The sequence below is a fragment of the Acipenser ruthenus genome, chromosome 1, assembly GCF_902713425.1.
Source record: "Acipenser ruthenus chromosome 1, fAciRut3.2 maternal haplotype, whole genome shotgun sequence".
In the NCBI taxonomy this organism is placed as follows: domain Eukaryota; kingdom Metazoa; phylum Chordata; class Actinopteri; order Acipenseriformes; family Acipenseridae; genus Acipenser; species Acipenser ruthenus.
In genome coordinates, this window is record NC_081189.1 from 58,717,187 (window position 1) to 58,739,836 (window position 22,650).

General features: G+C 38.9%; 1 protein-coding gene across 2 annotated transcripts; it reads right to left on the reverse strand.

The window, feature by feature from the left end:
* Positions 1-1,389: 1,389 nt before the first annotated feature.
* On the reverse strand, positions 1,390-22,395 carry LOC117420568 (uncharacterized). Of its 2 annotated transcripts, XM_034034039.3 has the most exons (12): positions 22,325-22,395; positions 21,406-21,496; positions 19,392-19,549; positions 18,319-18,433; positions 17,272-17,342; positions 16,434-16,539; positions 15,841-15,907; positions 15,599-15,681; positions 13,147-13,246; positions 6,015-6,113; positions 4,749-4,849; positions 1,390-3,790 (listed from the first exon to the last, which is right to left on the reverse strand). In XM_034034039.3, the coding sequence occupies exons 2-12, from the start codon at positions 21,426-21,428 to the stop codon at positions 3,733-3,735; spliced, it is 981 nt and encodes a 326-aa protein (XP_033889930.3). In that variant the 5' UTR covers positions 21,429-21,496; positions 22,325-22,395; the 3' UTR covers positions 1,390-3,732. The 2 variants fall into 2 exon arrangements, with proteins under 2 accessions (XP_033889930.3, XP_033889931.3); XM_034034040.3 differs by lacking the exon at positions 6,015-6,113.
* Between the last annotated feature and the right edge of the window lie 255 nt (positions 22,396-22,650).

Sequence of the window (22,650 nt, forward strand, 5' to 3'; positions counted from 1 at the left end):
TGCCTTAGGATATACTTATTGCTTTACAGTTCACTATGGTAAAAGCATAGCAAAGTGTAGATTGTACAGTTCTAGTAAAAGGTTATCAGGGATCTCAGAGTGGCTCATGCAGTCACAGTAGGGCAGGTTTGTGATCTGACAGTTGCATTTAGTTTGGATCGTGGCTCGGGATCTGGGGATTGATGGAGTGATTCTTGTGCTCATGCAGGCTGGGGAGGAAATACTGTCAAGGATTATTTCACCTCACCACGCAAAAGTGACCCCTGGCCAAATACCAGTCTCTCTTTTCATGCTTTGATACTGCACACTATAGTAAGCAATTTAATGAACAACCTATCATCAAAATTTTTGTAACTGTTTTTATCAGTTCCTTTGCTTGCCAGAACCTTTTCTTTCTACGCTCCAAGGAACAAGTGTTTCCAGTGTGTTCTTTACTTTATCCATTTAATAAGCGATGTGTCCGGTTAACAACATAATGTTGCGGGCAGCAGTGTGGAGTAGTGGTTAGGGCTCTGAACTCTTGACCAGAGGGTCATAGGTTCAATCCCGGGGGGGGGAGGAGACACTGCTGCTGTACCCTTGAGCAAGGTACTTTACCTAGATTGCTCCAGTAAAAATCCAACTGTATAAATGGGTAATTGTATGTAAAAAATAATGTGATATCTTGTAACAATTGTAAGTCGCCCTGGATAAGGGCGTCTGCTAAGAAATAAATAATAATAATACTCTGTATAGCAAAGGAACCATTTCCAGCAAAAGAGGATGTTGTTAACAGAGCTTTTACAAAACATGTTTTTTTTGTGGCAAGTAAATATTTTCTTGTTCAGGGAGATTCAGTCATGCATTAGGAAATCATTTCATGAATAATTATTCTATTCGTGACTAGTACTCCCCCCTGTCTGGTATCAGTGACTCATCATTAGCCTGAAGACATTCATGTCAATGCTGAACACGTTTTCCAGGCTTTGTGACTCAGCATAAACAAGCACAACAAGTTCGTCATTACCTTTAACAACTGGAGGGCATGTTTATCTCATGATAATTAGACATGTCATATTTCAAGGATATGTTCATACAGGGGCACATACAGTCCTTCTGCAGTGTGAATGCATATCCCACATCATGATATAGGCAACATTCCTTACTTTCCTATCACTGGTTGAACAGGTTTGACAGTGCAATCTTTCACCACATTTTACATTCTGACGGTTTTCCAGACGCGCAACGTTAAGGATTGGAATTCCAGAATTAATAACAATTCCATTAGATGTTATTAAAGTTTTCACTCTGGTGGAACTGCAGCGGAACTGCAGGGTGACACACAAACGGCATGAAAGACAGGACAACACTCACACAGAGCACAGATCGCTACAGTGAATACCCCTTCTTTATTTTAGATCAACCACGTTTCCTAATGATGCCCACAGCAACACAACAGATGATTCTTTCATGCCAGATATTACATAGCAAAAAACCATCCCCCTGATTTAGATTGTCACGTTCCTGTGCACATTTTCCTTTCTAATGAGCCACATTGCACGTTGTGAACAGTGTGGGTTAAATGGATGATAATGATAGGCCTAATAAAAACCTTTAAAAATTCCACCCACGCTTTCAGAAGAATCTCTTTTGAATTACACAACTCAAGCTTGATGGTGTGCAGAAGTGCAGTCTTACAAACCTGCAGAGACTTTTTTTTTTGTGGGATTGGGGGTAAGTAACGAACTAAGTGCAACCTTCAAAGAAACCTTTGTATATTTCCTGAAGAAAAACGTAAGGTAAGTTACATCGTGTCTGGTTCTTATTAAAACAGTACCATGAAATGCAGCTCTGATCTGACTGCACTCAGTCATCATGGGGACATTGGGACTTATTTAATTAATCAAAACAGTGACAGAGCTAAATACCGCCACAGTATAAATATTAAAATAGGTCCAACTATGTAATTTCACTGACTTTTAAGTACAACAATTCTAAGCTTTTAGATTCTCCACTGTTAATACCAATTGAATATACACTGCTTGCTTCCTCCATGGTTTATGCTTCAGGATGACATTCTGAATCTTCATTTGGTGTGAGCTTGATGATGTCACTCAGTAGAACAGAGATGAAGGCAATATTTGCTAGCTTTGGGCATTTTTTTAATAAATAAAAAAACAAACTCAAATAATGGGTCATTTTGCTTTGAGCCCTCTCAGAACAACCTTGAGGAAGACGTAGGCTCACTTTCAGGATCTCAAAATACTTCTAAGAGACACTGCCTAGGTGTTCATATTAGATTTACCTCCCGAAGGCTGCTGCCTCTCTGAAGCAGACACATCCAATTTATTCAACATGTTTAGGTACATTTTAGAAAAGGGGAAAACTTAGGATAATCACATGTCATAGAGTACAATATGTTGACTGCATCTTAACCATTGTCCGTGAAGGTTCAACTGAAGTTAACTAGACACACCTTAACCTATTTTTAAAGCATTACTGTTATAGGTTCTGAATTTGTATTCCAGGTACTGTATTCTGCCATCCTTGATTAAAACACTTAACGATAACACTTCTGTTGCCAAGCAGTTGAGACATTCCGGTTCCTTTATGAGGCACAGCTAAACTACAGGTAGTGGACAAAAAAAATGGAAACACCTGGGTAAATGAGGGGCACCAAGTATATTGAAAGCAAGGGCTTCCACACAGGTGTGGCTCATGCGTTAATTAAGCAAATAACATCCCAGCATGCTTAGGGTCATGTATAAAAATGCTGGACAGGCCTGGTTGCCTATAATTATGGCTAGCATGGCTGCAAGAGGAGGCCTCAGTGACTTTGAAAGAGGGGTGATTGTTGGGGCGCGTTTGGCAGGAGCTTCAGTGACCAAGACAGCTCAACTTACTGATGTTTCACAAGCAACGGTGCCTAAGGTGATGTCGGCATGGAACTCCGAGGAAAAGACATCATCAGCAAAGGGCAACAGTAGGTGGAAGCGCATACTCCAGGATCGTGATATCCGTGCATTAATTCGAAGTTCAAGGCAAAACAGGCGAGCAACTGCAGATCAATTGACTGCAGATTTCAACCTGGGGCGAGAGAAGCCAGTTTCATCAAAAACGGTCCGCCGAGAACTCCACAGTACGGGATACCATAGTGGCCTAGTAACTTTAGATTGGTGTTTCCATTTTTTTGTCCACTACCTGTAGTTATCTATACACTTTGGCTTAGTAATTAAACTGGTTTAACAGACCCTGATTAGCCTGAGGTTACTTTACCTAAAATAACATTTAGTTAGTCCAAGATTAGTGATAAATTTCTTTAAAACCAGCCATCGGTGCCTGGTTTGGGGTTTCATAGCCCAAGATGGGAAAGAGGAAAAGTATGTAAAGAAGAGGAATGCATTTCATTTTTGTTTCTAAAATGAGCAATAGTATAATTTAATAATGAGGCCAGGGGATTCCACCTACCCACACATTTCAAATAAAAATGTTAATTTAGTAAAACTGTATTTACTGTATTTACACTGAAGTGTGCAGTAATATAAAGTTCTGATAGGAGATCTCCACAACTCAAATAATGAGGTAACAAGGACTGTTATATGTAATACATTTCCAACAGTATGTAGCAAAGAGGTGGCAGCAACAGTAAGTACTGAGAAAGTTGTAAAAGTCACAGGATGATCCACTTTTATTGGAATCCTGGCTGTCGTTAGCTGTGGTGATTCAGTGTCACTCAGAATTAGCTTGTCCATTTCAGAGCTTGGCCTCTTTTGTAAATTTCTCCTTTTGGGTGTGGCTCCATGTTTCTTTTCTGTGTGGGAGCAGAGGGGGAGGGGGAGAGGGGGAGGGGGAGAGAGGGAGGGAGGGGGAGGGGGAGAGGGGGAGAGAGGGAGGGAGGGAGAGGGAGGGAGGGAGGGAGGGAGAGGGGGAGGGGGAGGGGGAGGGGGAGGGGGAGGGGGAGGGGGAGAGGGGGGGAGGGGGGGAGAGGGGGAGGGAGGGGGGGAGAGGGGGAGGGAGAGGGGGAGAGGGGGAGGGGGAGGGGGGGAGGGGGGGGGAGGGGGAGGGGGAGAGGGGGAGAGGGGGAGGGGGAGAGGGGGGGGGAGAGAGGGAGAGGGGGGGAGGAGGTGTTATGACAAGAAATGTTCATGTAGTAATGCCTGAGCAGAGAGTACACAGTGGCTTTAGGCTACACATCTCAATCTCACTGGTTACTGTTCAGGTTGTTCATTCTCTAGAAATGCCTTGTACTTAACTACAAACTATTTATGGGGAAAGAGTATAAAACAAGTATAGTCAAAATTATTCTGTAAGTGTACTAAAAATGGTATGCCTTTATTAACAATATTTTAGTTGTTAGCAGTTTTAATATTTATTAAATCACCCAATAGGCATTAAACCCACTGGATCAGCATTCTTAGATTTGGCAGATACTGTATTAGTGGTTGATTAAAATCTTATATCAAAATACTGTTAGTCTGATATACCAATTGTTTACTACTTTGTTATATCATTATTATTATTTAGTCATCTAGCAGACGCTTTTATTCAGAGCGACTTACAGAGACTTGAAGGTGAACTATGCATCACAGCTGCTGCTGGAGAATCACTTACCTCGGTTTTACATCTCATGCATTAAGGATTCAGATCATGCATTAAGGTTTCAGAAACCCCCAGAATAGCATGTCTGAGTTGTAAATTAATATCGCAACATATACTTCAATTAATACAGGGTGAGGGTGCAGCACTCCTCCCCTGAGATTCACCAGTACCTGTGTCGCTGCCTGTCTCTCTGCTGTTGCAGCAGAATGTGGACCAGGTTTTCAGAAGGATTTCCTGGTTGATCCTTTCCAAGGTCTTTTTTGCCAGCTTCCTAGTGGATCAAAAAACAGAAAGTAAAGTATAACTTAATGGGTGTTTTGGGGGGAAGGCTTTGTAATACCAATTTGAAATTTGAAACTATGCACCCCCCCCTTAACCTGTAAGCAAATTATGTTGTATTGGGGCTCTTGTATAAATATAACAATGTTTTTTTTTTTTTAATAAGTATTGTTGATTTGTTTTACAAAAAAACAAACAGAAAGTATACTAATGTTAAATTACACTACATGAAAGCACCCACAAATTGAGGGAGTCATATAAAGTGAGGAACATCTGTAAGAATTACACTGTGTCTGTGTTTAAAAAATTGTGGGGCAGCAATAAACAAACTAAATGGGCCCCCATCATTCTGTGACGTCACGTCATTACAGTACATTCAAAAGTAGGTTAAAAGACTACATTTCCTTAAATTTATGGTTTATAAATAGGCAAAATAATGTCTTATTGAATAAAAGACTGACCATGGATTTGTATTTTAAATGTGCACTTAAAATATTTAAATTTTTCATAGTTTTTTTTTTTTTTTAAGAGAAACATTTACAGATTTGAGAATCTTTTCAAAATAGCTTAGACTTTTGAAAATCCTGTGTAGACGAACACAGCAACTTGAACAAAACAATATTTGAAAAGTCAAACTTCAAACAAACATGTGCTCAAGGCATCCAATGAAATTCTAAAACATGGAAGTTGATTGGTCTCAGGTCATGTGACATCATCTGCTTTCTAATCATCCCCATATGACTAAAGTATATTACATTTTCCACACCAGATTGTTTCATAAAACAACTGCTTATGTTCTGTTCTCTTAAAAGGCTTTGTTGATCTAGTAATGCTCAATTGGCCACAATTTCAGAATACAATTATGGCTTGGGGGGTGGGGAGGAACGTTGAAGGAAAATTAGGATTCACTTCAAAAGTGTTGGTGAATAAAACATAATCAATGCCAGAACTACTAAAGCCACCATATTTCTTGCACAATTTAATATTTTGCAGAAATTACCAAAACTTGAAATTTCCAGTTCAAAAAGTATAGTCCAGTGTCCTATGAAATGACAAAGTAGACTTTAGGGGGTAACTACTTTTTTTTTTTATCCAGTTTTACATTTTCAAACAGTGATTATTTGCTAATCTAACATGGACTTCAGTTCCAAGCTTACCTGAGCAGAGTTTAAAATGACATCAAAGGATAAGGCTTGACACATTTTGTTCACATTATATAATGCATGAGCAATTTCCTTTGAAAACTCCAAAGTAGACTTAAATGAAAAAAAAATGAAGATGTGATTAGTAAAAGCATTTCCAGGATACAGAGTACAAAATAAAATACAAACTGTTCTACTTGTCAACTTTTGAGAAGCATATGTACTACTAGGGAAACTCTTGGAAAGTCACACTACCCCTGTACAGTGCAAAATTGTGCAGAAAAAAACTCTTTCATCTAATTTAAAACCTCATGATGCAACTTTAAAGCAGAAAAGCAATTGCGTGTGAGCAAAAGCATCTGCAAAGATTAAGAACCAGCCCCTTTGCAGCAAGGTCATATAACATCAAACATAATTTGTTCAGGTCATTTCAAAACAAGTGACGTGTGACAACCAACGTCAACAATTCCTTCAAGAAAGGATTCTGACAGCTCGTCTTGAACCCCACATAGATGCTTCACTGTACTGACTGCTGTTTTTTTTAAACAGTATTTTTTAAAACAGACCTTTTAATGAAAGTTAAAATTACAATTTAAAAATGACACAAAACTAAACCCTAACTTACAGTAAAGCCCTAAAATGTTATCAAAGCAAAATAATTGTCCTGAGTACAGCTGAGTATGTAGTGAGTCTAAAAATAATACTTTGAGAACGGGTACAGTTCGTCATTAATGTTCCAGACACAATTCAGCCAGTCACCTCCCATGGGAGAAGGGAAGCAGGGAAGCACTAACTCGCCAAGATGTTCAGAATGCGTGTTGACGTTTTTGATGATGGGAAGTCTTACAGGGCCTAACAAACTCATGTTCATTCAGGCCGGGTGAGTCAGCACAATCTGCGACAATGACCACATTCTCTTTACTTAGGAACATACTGTATTGTCTTTCTGCAGTATGTTAAAATGTGTCACTGATTTAAAAATTGAATTCATGCTTTCTGTCAGGTCAGCCACTGGGTAGGGATGCACACAATGATGGTTTAGAGAAAACAAAGTGTGTGTGATGGGACTGAGCACTTCTGCCTGCATCTCAAAACCAGGCTTCTTGCTCTAGGGTATGTTGAAAAGCACTTTGAAAGAATACAATTGTCTTTGAGTGGTGAGCTCCAGACTTAAGACAAGTCTAATGTCATTTCTTAAATTCCTGACAAATGCATACATCATCACCTGTGAATGGCCATAATGAAAGAATTAAACTATGGAGTTCCAACAGTAAAATAGACTTAAATAAAAACATATTTTCATATCTCCTAAATGTCGGTGATATGACACTGACTTGTAAAGGGTGAATTGGTCATTTAAATGTTTGATAAACTAACTGTAAGATTCTGATTGAAAAGATATCATGTATCAAGATATCATAAAGTAAGAGTGAGGAAAGTGAGAGATAAGAGTAACGAGGAAAAGGGAAGGAAGAACGAAAAGTAAGAAATATCGAATCACCACTTTATTTTGTGTTTGCTCACAGTACCCTTCCCTTGCTTATATTTATTTTGCTGTTTTAAATAAATACGGACTCAAGCCTTAAAGATGCCTACCTTGTCTGACCTCCATTCATCATGGAACCCAGCAAAGTTACAGTATCAACAAATTAATTGTTATGGGAGCTTTACTCTTTTATATTTAATTTATCTGTTTAAACTAGAGGGGACTCTTCACTTATACATTTTTCGAAACATACAATCTACTCGGCGTCTCACTTCCCTGAACACAAGCTACACTTATGGTTAAGGGGTATATTCAATCAGAAAATATTGCAGCCTGCCCTATGGTAATATTAAACCAAACTTTCCATTGGTGCACTATACCAGTATTTTAAAGTTGTGATTTTTTTTAAGCAGGGGGGTTGCCCATGTCTGAAAGATGAATTGAATAAAGTAGGGAAACAGAATGAGGTATAAAGTGGCTCTGTATTTTTTTTATATGATGAACCCACCCTTAAGTGTTGCTAAAAAGAATAAAATATATTGGAAGATATCATCTTTGAACTGCCCTCAAAATTTAGTCAGGAACATTTTCAAGAACTAAACTTTTTTTTTTTTTTTTTTTTTTTTTTTACTTTGGCACACAGACATTAATGGAATACTTACACCAACTACCACCTATGCTCATGATATCTTAAATCGAACATCCTATTACGTGTGTTCTCTACCATTGTCTGTTGTAGAAAATTACAGCTGCACGCCCCTAGTGGTTATTTTTGAAACCACCTCACTTACGAATTTTAGTGGGAGAAAAAGTTAATTTCTGGAGGAATTGAGAAAGCATGGTACTTATCTGACCTAAGCAACCATAACAGAGAATGGTTAAACACCCATAATCTGATATTAAAACTGGTAAACAAAACAAATCAGATGATATAAAGTATCCCTTTAATTGCACAATTTCTGTATCCCATTGGGGTTTTTAAAAGGAAACTGAAAACAATTTGCATTAGTTGAATTGCATATATCAGGTCCCTAGTTGGCTGAAGGCCAAACAGGGACTGGTACCCAAGTCCCCACTGGCCAGACACATTCATGACAAATGATTACCATTTGGTACACATATAATGCAGTTCTTGACACACGTCACGGAAAGTTCCACATGAAACAGGAAATCGTCAGCATCAACTTAGTAGATGTCTGAGAGGCTGAACAGGTACTAGATGTGTATCTTACTTCTGTGCCTGCTTTCTGATTCAATTCCAGTGTACGGTACATTTTCCCTATGTGTTCTTATCCAATCAGGCATTACGACCTAATTTGTTGTCAGACTGAGGATTCCATTTAGAGTAAAAATAATTGTCTTGATTATTTAACTGCCAGCAACTCTCTCTACTATTACTGAATCAAACCCATCAAATGTAATAGAGGTACATGTACATGTAGCATCTAAAACCGAGCAGTCTTTTAACACATCATTTACTGAAACCACCTAGTAGGGATATGCTGCTGCAATCTGTTCTATACATTTTGTATATAATATAACTATAAAGTTTGGTAAATCAGAGCAAAACCATGGTTAATGGATGGCAAATAAAATGCAAGTAGGGCTAATGTGTGAGAAATATAAGCTGGAAGAGTATGCATATGGTAAAAGCTGTGTAGGCACATGAAGCATAATATTAGTAATATTATTAAACTTGGTAAACACGTGGTAATCACAGTGAAGTTTCAGAAACTGTTTAATAATGAAAAGAGCATGAGAATGTAGATAGACAAATACATGTTACCTAAAGTTGGTTTCTTTTGATTCAGTATGTCACATGATATGACTGAAGGTTACAAATCAGCTTGAAAGTAAACAGTTCTTATTTCTAAGAGGTAACCTCTTGCAAATGGAAGTAAGCCACTGCACATGGTTTTGCAATAAAAAGGGGCTTCTCAAACACTGGAATGTTATTGTACCTGATTGTAACAATTCCTGACCCTTTGGATACGCTACAGGGGGCTTTATGGTGCCCTTTTGACTTGTACATTCCAAACCTGTGTCACAATTTATCACAGATTCCATTCATATAGGATCAATTATTTAGGCGTCACTCAGTATTCCTACTATCCATGCCATATTACATCATAAAACACTTCAGTGGAATGCATTCTTACACAACAGTATACGCTGATCCTATAGGAATATATAAGTCAGACAAAGAGATGTAATTTCAAAAACAAGTAAAAAACTGCCAGAAAATGTATGTTGTTATTATACAGAATCCTGGGGTTCATTTTAATGATCTAAGCTACAGCAGATCCCAATGCTCCACCCCCACCCCTTAAAATAATAACCCTGTTTTTATGGGTCACACAGTATATCAAATATAAAAGTTTTTTTTTTAAATCATAAAACACATACTTCTTGTTCCTTGACTATGCCCAGCTGTAAATGCATAATCAGAGCAATGGAAATATAGCAGTGGTTGTACATATGTTGGGAGGAATCTGGCTATGTACTTTCTTTTGGAGTTAAGAGAAGCCAGGCTATATGGATGTTAATCGTCTCTGTGTCATGACATTTTTGGTGATCAATTTTGTCTTGTTATAATAACTCTGATTTTATATTTACAACAGTGAATGATTGTGGCAAAGCGCCCCGCCCCTGTGTGCATTTGTGTTCTGTGTATGTATGTTGCGTGTGTAAATGTTGGTGTATAGTCATTGGTACACGGGATATAAACGGGTCTGTGTTTCACGTGTATTTAAAAAGTGTATATTTGTATTTAGGCACGGGATTGCACATCATGCACGTGCATTTAAAATATAATGTGTGGCACGGGGTTGCACGTAATTAATTCACGTGCTGGGATTCAAGTGAATAATTAATTAGTAATTGAATCCCAGCACAACAGTATATATAGAGACACATTTTCACTCACTGGTGGTTGGTGTTCGGTGAGTGGAGAACGGGAGAGAGAGAAGGAGAAAAGAAAGTCAAAAGTAAAGTAAAGTAATTAGTGTTTTCACTCACCGTGTTTGTCCGTTTGTCTGTTCACTGTTTAGTCTGTTTTGTTTGTCTCTTTATTTTGGCGTATAGTGCCGTGTCCCGTGTTTTTGTGTTTCAAACCTTTTATTTTCTGTCTGTTATTAAATGCTGAGCGCAATCACGCGCTCAGCTTTACCAAAACCCCATCTCTCTGTTTATTTATTTCCTCCATCTGGTCTGACGCCACCCACTCCGGCCGTCTTTGTGACACGTGGTGGCAGCGGTGGGATAACAGCGCCTCCAAGCGTCAGACCAGGAGAGGGGGTTTTGTGTTGAAAAAAAAAAACAAAAACAAAAAAAAAAACAAAAAAACCACAGGACTGGTTTCAAAAAAAAAAAAAAAAAATGGAAGGCTGGAGAGACGGCTGCCGGGACCTGGAGGACCTCCTCGGGGGCCTCGAGGACCAAGGCTGGTGCATGGCCTGTGGAGTCTACGGACACACGGTGGCGATCTGCCCCTTCCAAGGTGAGGAGGAGGAGGAACCGGCCCAGGAGAGGAAGGTGGGGAGGAGGAGTAAGAAGAGAAGGGGGAAAGGAAAGCTGCAGCAGCAACAGCAACCACAACACCAGCTGGAGGAACAGCAGCCCGGGTGTTACTGCTGTGCTGAGCCTGGGCATTCCAGCACCAACTGCCCCTGGTACCCCCTCGGACAGCTACCCCAACGATGCCCCATCTGCAGAGGTGAGCACTTCGTGGCCCACTGCCCTGTCCATCAGGAGAGGGAGGAGCAGGGGTCGCCTCAGTCTCCACGATCAGCAGGGGGGGGTAGACTGCTGCTCCCACCGCCCCAACCACAACTGCAACAGCGGCCAGAGGAGCCAGAGAACCTGTTCCCCTGGTGCACCTGGTGCGGAGAGGTGGATCACCGCTGGAGGGACTGCTCCGAGGTGCCACCGAGCTGGTGCGGGCGATGTGAGGAAGGGGGACATGACTGGTCAGGATGCCCCTATGCCAGCTCGCCAGTGCCCAAGCGGAAGGAGCCTGAACGTCCTACGCCTGAGTGGGAGGAGCCCGAACGTCCTACGCCTGAGTGGGAGGAGCCCGAACGTCCTACGCCTGAGTGGGAGGAGCCCGAACGTCCTACGCCTGAGTGGGAGGAGCCCGAACGTCCTACGCCTGAGTGGGAGGAGCCCGAACGTCCTACGCCTGAGTGGGGGGAGCCCGAACGTCCACAGCCCAAGAGGGGGGAGTCGGTGCGTCCACAGTCCAAAAGGGAGGAGTCGGTGCGTCCACAGCCCAAAAGGGAGGAGTCGGTGCGTCCACAGCCCAAAGGGAGGCAAGTGCACGTGCATGATGTGCAATCCCGTGCCTAAATACAAATATACACTTTTTAAATACACGTGAAACACAGACCCGTTTATATCCCGTGTACCAATGACTATACACCAACATTTACACACGCAACATACATACACAGAACACAAATGCACACAGGGGCGGGGCGCTTTGCCACAATGATATATTTGTTTACAACAACTAAATCCTAGGAAGCTTGTCAAATACAATAAAAATATATTTCATTTATAAGGCTGTATGCACAATTAAACTAGAAGTGTTTTCAAATTCAAGATCATAAGCAACCAGTCATTTGAAGTAGGCAAATTTATTGACTTTCACTGCAAATGGTTTTTACTGGTATTTTGCTATAAAACACATTTTAGATTGGCTGAGCTCTTTGGAGGGGATATAAAATGTAAGCAGACTCTATGGAGCTTTCTGTCTAAGATAGCTACCAACCCGTTGAAGATGTGTCTGTTACTTTTGACATAACTTAGTCTGCACCTAAAACAGGGTCATTTATAAATCGAATAGCTAAAACTGGAATTTTAAAGTTATGTTACCCACACGAACCAGAACCTGACATACTTGTGACACACACTGCATTTCTATAACTGGGGTATGCAGGTCAAGATTTGCTTTTGGTGGCTTTGTCCTCGTTGCTAATATCAGACAGTCAGGTTTCTTTTTTGTTATTATTACTTTTTAAGACACACATTTAAAGGCGTTAAATACTTCTATCTGCTTTCCAATTGTAAAGTATTGAGCACATCTGAGCCAAATTGATACATTGTCCTACATTGTAGATACGTTATCAAGCAATTACAGAAACAAACAACCAGAAAAAAATGATGGGCCAAAAATTAAGCAGCAGGTATTTTTGGGTATATGAAACAAAAAAATAAAAGGTGTTAAGTGGTTATCTATTGCAAACGAGAATGCCATTCTGAGTAAATCTAGTGAGTGACACTGTAACAACAACTGAAAAAAACATTTGAAAAAAAACATTTAAAACGGGGCTCCCGAGTGGCGCATCCTTTAAAGGATAACAGTGATACAGTACATTAATTGGGAGTTATTTTAAGTTCAAAGCCATAGCTACACAGTGTCTTCTAAAAACAAAGGCTATTGATGAAAAAGCACTTTGCCACAAGGATACATTTTTCCTTTTTTAACTTTATCTTATTATTTACAGTATAGTGAATGGTACTGTACAGTGTATGGCAAAGGAATCCATACATTTCTTTGCAGTGATTATAGACATATCACATATTGCATTCCTATAGCACTTAAAGTAAACATTTAAGTGGGGGGTATCCATCATTCTGCCCTATAAAGCACTTACTGACCTCCAAGACAATCTGCTCCATAATGAGGCTGATGACCCGATCTGTTAGGACCTCCTCCATCACCCTTTCAACCTGCTGCTTCTGTTTCCACGAGTGTTGCCTGGGTAGAAGCACAGAGTCAAGGACAAACATTCCAAACAGAGCGTGGAACTCATGGAACACATCGCTGTGCGTAGCAGGTGGGTATCTCCACTGCAAGAAAAAGCGTTTAATGAGCCAGATTGAGGATTTTGATTTCCATTTTTGTATTTTTTTTTTTTAAAATATTATTATACATGTTTGCCCAGCCATTGATGACAGCCATCCTTTCTCATTTTTTCATGTTACCTCTGTTGTACGTGCCTTTATGTGTTCTGAAAATTTGTATTTGCTATGGTGTAAATCAAAATGAGAATGAGTCCAGAAAAAACAGATAATAGCATGCATTTTACCCTAATTTTTCATCACTTTTCATTCACTTCAACTCCAACCCCAACTCTAGTGACATCATACATTTATCTGTGTGAAAAAGCAATGTTTGTTTTTAATTCATTATACATAAGCCAGCCATACTATTAAACTAAGTAATTCAAGCTTGATTTACATCAATTATAAGACAACCAACTGATTGGAAAAGCAATGTATATATATATACACACTTGTACAGTCTATTTTTTTTTAGCTTGCAGTGTCAAGCCTGAGAAAAGGCTGGGTGAGTTAAAATAATAAAATAGTAATTTAAAAAGACAAAGTGAGCGACGTGCATTCATTTTTAAACACTAACAATAGCCATACAGTGCCTTGCATAAGTATTCACCCCCCTTGGACTTTTCCACATTTTGTAGTGTTACAACCTGGAATTAAAATGGATTTAATTAGGATTTTTTTGTCACTGATCTACGGAAAATAGTCCATAATGTCGAAGTGGGGAAAAAAATCTACATATTTTTCAAAATTATTTACAAATAAAAAACTGAAGTGTCTTGATTGCATAAGTATTCACCCCCTTTGCTGTGACACCCCTAAATAAGCTCTGGTGCAACCAATTGCCTTCAGAAGTCACATAATTGGTTGAATGGAGTCCGCCTGTGTGCAATTAAAGTGTCACATGATCTCAGATTAAATACATCTGTTTCTGGAAGGCCCCAGAGTTTGTTAGAGAGCATATCTAAACAAACAGCATCATGAAGACCAAGGAGCTATCAAAACAAGTCTGGGATAAAGTTCTGGAGAAGCACCAATCAGGGTTGGGTTATAAAAAAATATCCCAAACTTTGAACATCCCCTGGAGCACCGTTAAATCCATTATTAAAAAATGGAAAGAATATGGCACAACCGCGACTCTGTCTAGAGAGGGCCGTCCACCAAAACTCTGTGACCAGGTAAGGAGGGCATTAGTCAGTGAAGCAACCAAGAGGCCAATGGTAACTCTGAAGGAGCTGGAGAGATCCACAGCTGAGATGGGAGAAACCGCCCATGGGACAACTATAACCCGGACACTCCACAAAGCTGGGCTTTATGGAAGAGTGGCGAGAAGAAAGCCATTGCTGAAAAAAAACCATATCAAATCCAGTTTGGATTTTGCCAAAAGGCATGTGGGAGACACAGCAAACATGTGGAAAAAGGTTCTCTGGTCTGATGAGACCAAAATTGAACTTTTTGGCCTATGTGTTTCGCTATGTGTGGCGCAAAGCCAACACTGCTCATCACCCTGAGAACACCGTCCCCACGGTGAAGCATGGTGGTGGCAGCATCATGTTATGGGGATGCTTTTCATCGGCAGGGACTGGGAAACTGGGGCAAGATGGATGGAGCCAAATTGAGGGCAAAATGGATGGAGCCAAATACAGGGAAATTCTAAAGGAAAACCTGTTTCAGTCTGCAAGAGACCTGGGGCTGGGGCGGAGGTTCACCTTCCTGCAGGACAATGACCCTAAACACACAGCCAAACCTACACTGGAGTGGTTTAAAAACAAGAACCTGAATGTCTTAGAATGGCCCAGTCAAAGCCCAGACCTCAATCTGATTGAGAATCTGTGGCAAGACTTGAAAATTGCTGTTCACCAACGGTCCCCATCCAACCTGATAGAGCTTGAGCAATTTTGCCAAGAAGAATGTGCAAAAATTGCAGGATCCAGATGTGCAAAGCTGGTAGAGGCTTACCCAAAAAGACTTGCAGCTGTAATTGCTGCCAAAGGTGCTTCTACCAAGTATTGACTCAGGGGGGTGAATACTTATGCAACCAACAAATGTCTTTTTTTTTTGTTTAATTAACTTTGGTGTCACAATAAAAAGTATTTTGCACCTTCAAAGTGTTAAGCATGTTGTGTAAATCAAATGGTAAAAATCCCAATTAAATCCATTTTAATTCCAGGTTGTAACACTACAAAATGTGGAAAAGTCCAAGGGGGGAGAATACTTATGCAAGGCACTGTATAATATACTGGGTATTGAGCACAAGACCAAAGGATACTCGGTGAAGTGATCTGTCCGTTTTGACAAAGAAAGATTGTCATCCATTATCTCATCCACCACCTCATTGAATAGTCGATGAACCTGAGGAACGTGAATCAGGGAAAGATTAAAACCACTACCGGGAATAAATCATAGATGTTTGTAGAAACACAAACATTAAATGATTTATAATCATGTAAATTAAAAATTCGCAATGATCTCCTAGTTACATTTTAATTGTCTTCCATGAGACAAACTAACCGTTTTGATGTGACTTGTTTGGGTTGGTACAGTTGTTTCAGCCAATTTCTCCCTCTCAAGTTCTTCTCTAAAACAAAAAACAAAAACAAAAAAAACTTAATTTACAGTACACCAATACATTTATTTTAAAAATATTAACGTTGAATTATATTATATATAGATAATAGAAAGTTACAAATACATAGTGACAAAGATTAATTAAAATATTATAGTCCATTTTAAAATATGTTTTCAACAGTCTCCAGTTGATGGCTTTGAAGTTAGCAAGGTAGTTTTACACATGCAGCAGATATGCATATAGTGTGCATATCGATAGCTGTCAACATAGGCTGTCGTTCTTCATATATGGGAACATTCCTATTGATGGCTCCTGCTGTGATTTATGGCCTATATTAATTGGCCACCTAATGGCTGCCAATGTTTTGTATTTTGAATAACATCCAACAGGGTCTAAGTTGTTAAGCCTGTTAGCCTTAGCCACTGAAAGGAACCCAGACACATTTATCAACTTTAATTAATGATAAGCTGGCACTTCTTTTAAACTGATGACCACAATATTGATTGATTGAATTATGTAAGAGTGTAAGCAGCACCTCATTTTTTTTACTCTGGCCTCCATGGCAGGTAGACTCTCCATTCGCTGTTGTATACGAGCCTGAAGCTCATGGTCGTTGCCTGGGTGTGGGGCCACAATAAATTCTGTTCAAGAAAGAGGGGACTGGTTAGTGTTACAGCACAAGGGCTTTTATTAGGAGTCAGAAAGGAATGTATACAGTACTCTAAAGAATTTACAAAAGTGATAACAGTATACAAGGCAACATTTTATGGTGTTGGGTGCTGGGAATAATTTAAAACTGCTTACTGTTAACAGTGACAGAATTGTATTTAAAATAATAAAATTAATTTGATAAAGAACAGCATACCCAAAATAGATTTATACAAAAGCCAGGGATGCAGAAAAGAACACATTTTTGGCACACTCATACAGTGGGGAGCAATGAGTTTAAAGCGTTTTTTTTTTCTGGTATTGCATGGAGAGCAAAAAATGATCAAAACTGAACTCTGCAATTTTATATGAGCTTTGCTTGCAAGCCTAACACATCAAAGAGTGCACAAGAAGCCACTCTAATATCAGTTGATCCAGTGAACACTTATTAACATATAACAGAGCTTAAAACATAATTTAGGAGGAAGAGCTTTGATTAAACGGGGGGAGATTGCAATAAATCTCCTCCTGGAGGCTGATAACTTAATAATACTTAAAAATCAGCATGAGACACATGCTTACCTCTCGCCTGCAGAGCTCTTTAGTTGAATGCTACATCTTTGAACCATATGGTTTGGTTCCAGCCCTTGCCTTTCCATTCAATTCAGTGTGCTGAGATGTCTACTCATTACACCTTCTACATTAAGCTGACTATTCTCACTCACCATGACGATTCTTCTGTAAATGAAGCGCCCAGAGCTCTCTCTTGATATGGTCTTCCTCTTCCTTGAGTATCCTGGAATGTAACATTTTATTTTAACCTGACAGCTTTATAAGAAACAAGCTCAAATTAAGTAGAGAAATGCTGAGTATTTCCATTCACCTAATTATTTCTAGTTGTTTAATACAGTATTCACTTTTTTTTTTATCCGCTCCTAGTATATATATATATATATATACGGCCTCTATCAACAAAGCAATTGCAAAAAAAAAAAATGATATAACTAAGACTATTAATGTCTGTTGCTACTTGCCTATGAAAGTCTAGAACAGCCATCAATGACAATGTGTCATGCCTTGACTAAGGTTAAAGGTGAAGGTGAAAGTTGTAAAAACATTCCCAATTAAATTCAGTAGTTTGGGACAACGGAGTGAATCAGAAATGCATGTAAGAAGGTTTATAATTTATCTTACATGGACTGGCCAAGAGATCAACAAAGATGGAAATGAGGGAGGCAGGGGGTTGTGAGTACATATGAAAGTAATGAAAGGTGGGCAGCTGGGTTAAAGTGATATTACTGGTTAATTAGGAGAGTGACACGTGTGTTGTCCCTTCTCCCAAAGTTTCAAAACTTAATTTGTTAGCTCTTCTTTTTGCTTAGTGATGCCTGCATGATCTATCATTGCATTTCTCTGCTAGGCTTTGTGTCACAAAAAAATATATAGATGGCTGAATCCCTGCTATAAGTGAAGTCCTGAGGTAACTGGTTCCATGACATGGAGGAGAGGGAGAAATGTGACGATTGCCTAATTTTAACCACCAGGTGATAACAGTTTTTTGTTTCTTAATTGAACATCCTGGTATTTTACTGTTCTAAACAACAGCAGGGTCTAATTACAGTCTCTCTTTGTTATGCAGCTAGCACTTTCCTTCCAGGGTGATTTTATTGACACCCTTAATAATATAAAGAATACAGGAGTCAGTGATCGAGCCGGCTTACCATCTGCCGCTGTTTAGATCATTATAATAGATCCTTCTAAGCATTACCAACCTTTCATTGTCACTATCTTGTATTTCTTTATCAAACTGCTGAATGCTACGCCTGGCTAAGATGTCATCAATCAGCCTCTGCTTTGGGCTTGAAGCTGCAGCCTCTGTCTTTCTATCTGCAAGGGAAAAGATATTCTGATGGATTATCAACAACTCCAAAATGATATCTACCCACTAGCTGTGTCCATGCCATGCTGGTTTATAAACACTAACAGATTGCAGTTTACAATTGAAGAGCAACTTATTAAGCATATACAACTGCACCCCTGCAGTCTCAACAGATACTAAGGAACAGTACAGATAGCACTGCTGTTATATCATTGTAGATACAAATCCATTGTTACTTCTTATCTCATATTGTATTCTAGTAGCATGTGCACTTACTGTAAACTACACTATTTAAATATTGTTTTTGCACTGTAACCTTGTACTGCCCTGTAACACCTGTAAGTCGCCTTGACTAAACTAATAATAATTCATGGGACAGGAGCAAGGGCTGCATGGAGGAAGAACCTTGGGAACTGAGAATTTGAGAGAAGTGCTTTGTGACAGGGATGAGTACAGAGTTTCCCCTTGGCCTGCGGAGAGCCGCCCTCATGGTGAGACCAAACCGATCGGCCTCCAAGGCTGGGAAGCAACCATTACCGTTACTTCCCCCGAGGGTAGAGAATGGGAAACCGGGAGAGAGTTAGGACAGATTTGGCCGGGGGTCCCCTTTGGCTCGCGGAGAACCTTCTTGGTGGAGGACGAGGTGGGCCTCTAAGATTGGGAAGTGAGCTTCACTTACTCCGAGAGGGAGACTGTTGCAGAGTTGTAGCAGCATAGTGGAAGAGGAGGGGAGGATGGTGGAAAATGAAAAACGGAAGACAGAGAACAAGGGCATGACTTTGGGTTTAAATAGGGAGATTGGCAGATATTATTGGTGGGATAGAACCATACCCAAGGTTATAAAAATAATAATAATAATACACCAGAGTGTACCTGTCCCCCTACAACACTGTCTATTTCAATACTTTTGGGTACCATTGTAAAATGAATAGGAAAGAGCTAGATTAGGTAAGCAGTGTCACTAACCTTTACTTAATACATCTGCATAGCTTTGTTTCATTGACTCAGCAGCAAAATGACCATGGTGTATTTTGACTTCTTTCTGAAGCAATTTTCCAACCAAATAACTTTCAATAGGTTTTGGAGCTTCTGAAATCTCTTTGTTGTTGAAAGGTTGGTATTTCCTAAGACCAATAACAATAAAACATTGAGTGATTTTTTTAAAAGTGAAACCCATATTAAAATGGGTGTATACCACAACAGGCAACCAAGAAGGCACCTTAGTGATCAGGGTCCATCAAGGAGGCTCAGTCGCAGGACTAGTCATGCAACCCAGAGGCATGTACTTCGAGGGAGATACAATTACTGGATAAATATACTAAATTACACTGATAAATGCACTAGCCAAAACTTTTGTCTACTTGAAGATAGGCCATAATCAGAAACAGCACCATTAACTTGTCACACTTAAGTGAACACTAAGTGTTGTTTCAGAATGTGGCACTTAGGTTATTTTAAGGGCAGCAGTGTGGAGTAGTGGTTAGGGCTCTGGACTCTTGACCGGAGGGTTGTGGGTTCAATCCCCAGTGGGGGACACTGCTGTTGTACCCTTGAGCAAGGTACTTTACCTAGATTGCTCCAGTAAAAACCCAAGTGTATAAATGGGTAATTGTATGTAAAAATAATGTGATATCTGTATAATGTGAAATAATGTATAATGTGATATCTTGTAACAATTGTAAGTCGCCCTGGATAAGGGCGTCTGCTAAGAAATAAATAAATAATAATAATAATAATAATAATAATTTTAAGCTTTACAGAAGACATATACACATAACTTGGTTTCCCAAATAGTCACTCCCTCCATAAATCAGTGTTGTTTGACATGAGGCCTTTGTGTACCTATGAGCCTACGAGGTCTGCATAAATACATGAATACAATATCAACAAGGTAGACAAGATTGGAGAGTAATGCTTCTTAAAGGTACAGTATATATTATATATAGTGTTCTTGAGCAATATCTGACTATTCCTTAATGATTACAGGCAATATTTATTAAAGTGGTTGTAGCTAACAAAATAATTTCATAAAGCTTACCTGTCATGCACTTTTATTCACTTTATAGGTTTCAAATATGAAGTTATAGCAAACATGTATTTTCATTTTAAAACAACTGCTACTTCACTAAGTTAAAGAAAGTTCTTAGTTTGCTTACCTTGCATTCCAGGATATTTTACTGCTCTACTTCCTAGGTCATTTCACCCCACAAAACACAAAACAATCTAAAAGCATGACTTAACACAATAATATTATCTCTCTCTCTCTCTCTCTCTCTCTCTATATATATATATATATATATTTATTATTTATTTTTTAATCAACATACATTAACTTTAAAAAGTCATGGAACACCCCTGGTGCTTTGTGAAAAACAAATATCTAGCAGGGCTGCCCCAATGCCTTTTGGAGCCACTGTCACTCTTCCTGTTGCTTGGTGATATTATCTCACATGGATTTCACATCAGGTGTCTATTACACATTTCTATGTTCCTATTAGTTGCATTGGAGACTGTCATTTTTATGTTTTACAATCTGCCAGTTGTCTGTTATGCAAAAATATATCAAAAGCGCACTGCATAAAAACCAACCACCATAGCAACTAGCTGTAATAGGAATATAAAACGTGTAATTGAATTTCTTACAGGAGAAATCCTGTTTATGTGTAAGATTGTAATGCAAGAGACTAATGACTATGCAAGCTGTTTTCGTTTATGTTGTGAGTAAAGCAAGTAACTGTAGTACACATGCCAACACCACATGCACGTCGATAAACTCCTTTAATAAACCTCACAGCGGGAGAGAGCACTGAAGAGCAACCAACCACCACTGTTAAGGCATTGGTGGGCCCACTGTTTCAAGTTTTACACAGAAATAATACATTTGCTATTGAGCGATTGTAGATTTCACAACATCACATAGAATTGTACAGTATACAAGCTGCAGAAAAAACAGTATTGTTTACACAGACTAAAAACACACCTTCGCTGTTGAATGGATGCCATGTTGATTGTGGAACATTAGCAAAGGAACTCTTTAGGCTGACAGCCCCTCAGTAACAACAATCGGAATGCTAGGATTAAAAGAAATAAAAAACTCATCAAAAAGGTGCTTCTCTCTTGTATATACCACAGAACTGTTTAATGTTATGTTACTAAGAAACCAAACTTGATAATCCAGGAGTGCAACTAAGCAGCCAAAATATTTCAGCAGAAGTGTGCAGCCAACGTGAAGACGTACACAGACAATCACTTCCTACTCGATCACCCTTGTCTTGTACTGCACTGTGTTCTCTGTTCTTTTTTTAAACTGTTTTAGTTGTGCTCTGCAGTTGCCTTCTTTGTGTAACTAGATTCTTAAAATTATTGACTCCAAATCATCAATTACCCCAATTATAAACCCCATAATTTAATGTTTGAGTTTAATGTATATTTCTTGTTTGGTAACTTGCGGTTCTTTTTCTTTCTGAAAAAAAATCATGCAAATGGCTATATATATATATATACAGTTTCTCTATTTTATTCATAAAAACATACTTTGAAAAAAACATTATTTAAATGACTATTTATTATACCAGAGATTCAATTTTTTTCCTTCTTTTTAATGCATTTTAGGTCACATTATAATAATTGCACAAAACAGTAGTACACTTCTGGCCAAAGATGCACTGTAGTACAAATCTTTTTCATGATACAAATTAACTAAGACAGCTCTGGTAAACACATTACAAATAGACATCTTAACTAACCCCATTAAAATATCTTCTGAGAATAATAGTGAGCAGTCTCGTGTTTTAAAATGACAGTAATGGAAACATCATTGTTTTGTATTAGTCTACTATGGTAACTTATATAAATACAATAAGTAAAGAAAGAAATCAGAGCATTACAGGGATACCTACCCAAGGTAGCTGCAGTTTGAAGTACTGTAGTTTGTCTGTTGCTATGAGACCAAACAAATGATCTAATAAACAGAGGGAAACTTCAACATGGTCATAAAGCCCTACCCTTCTGGAAAAAAAGAATAACCTGAAGAAAATAGGTTATTTTATTTATTTATTTTACATACCGGTATTTAAAAAACATGTAACCTTATAAGTCATTTACAACCGAAGTCAAATTGCAGGATGACATTACAGCAAAGTCTTTTTTTCCCTGTGTGGTAACAGGAATTACTGCTCTCGTCAGTAATGCTAGGGTTATTAAGGGAAACTAGGTCCTAAAGATA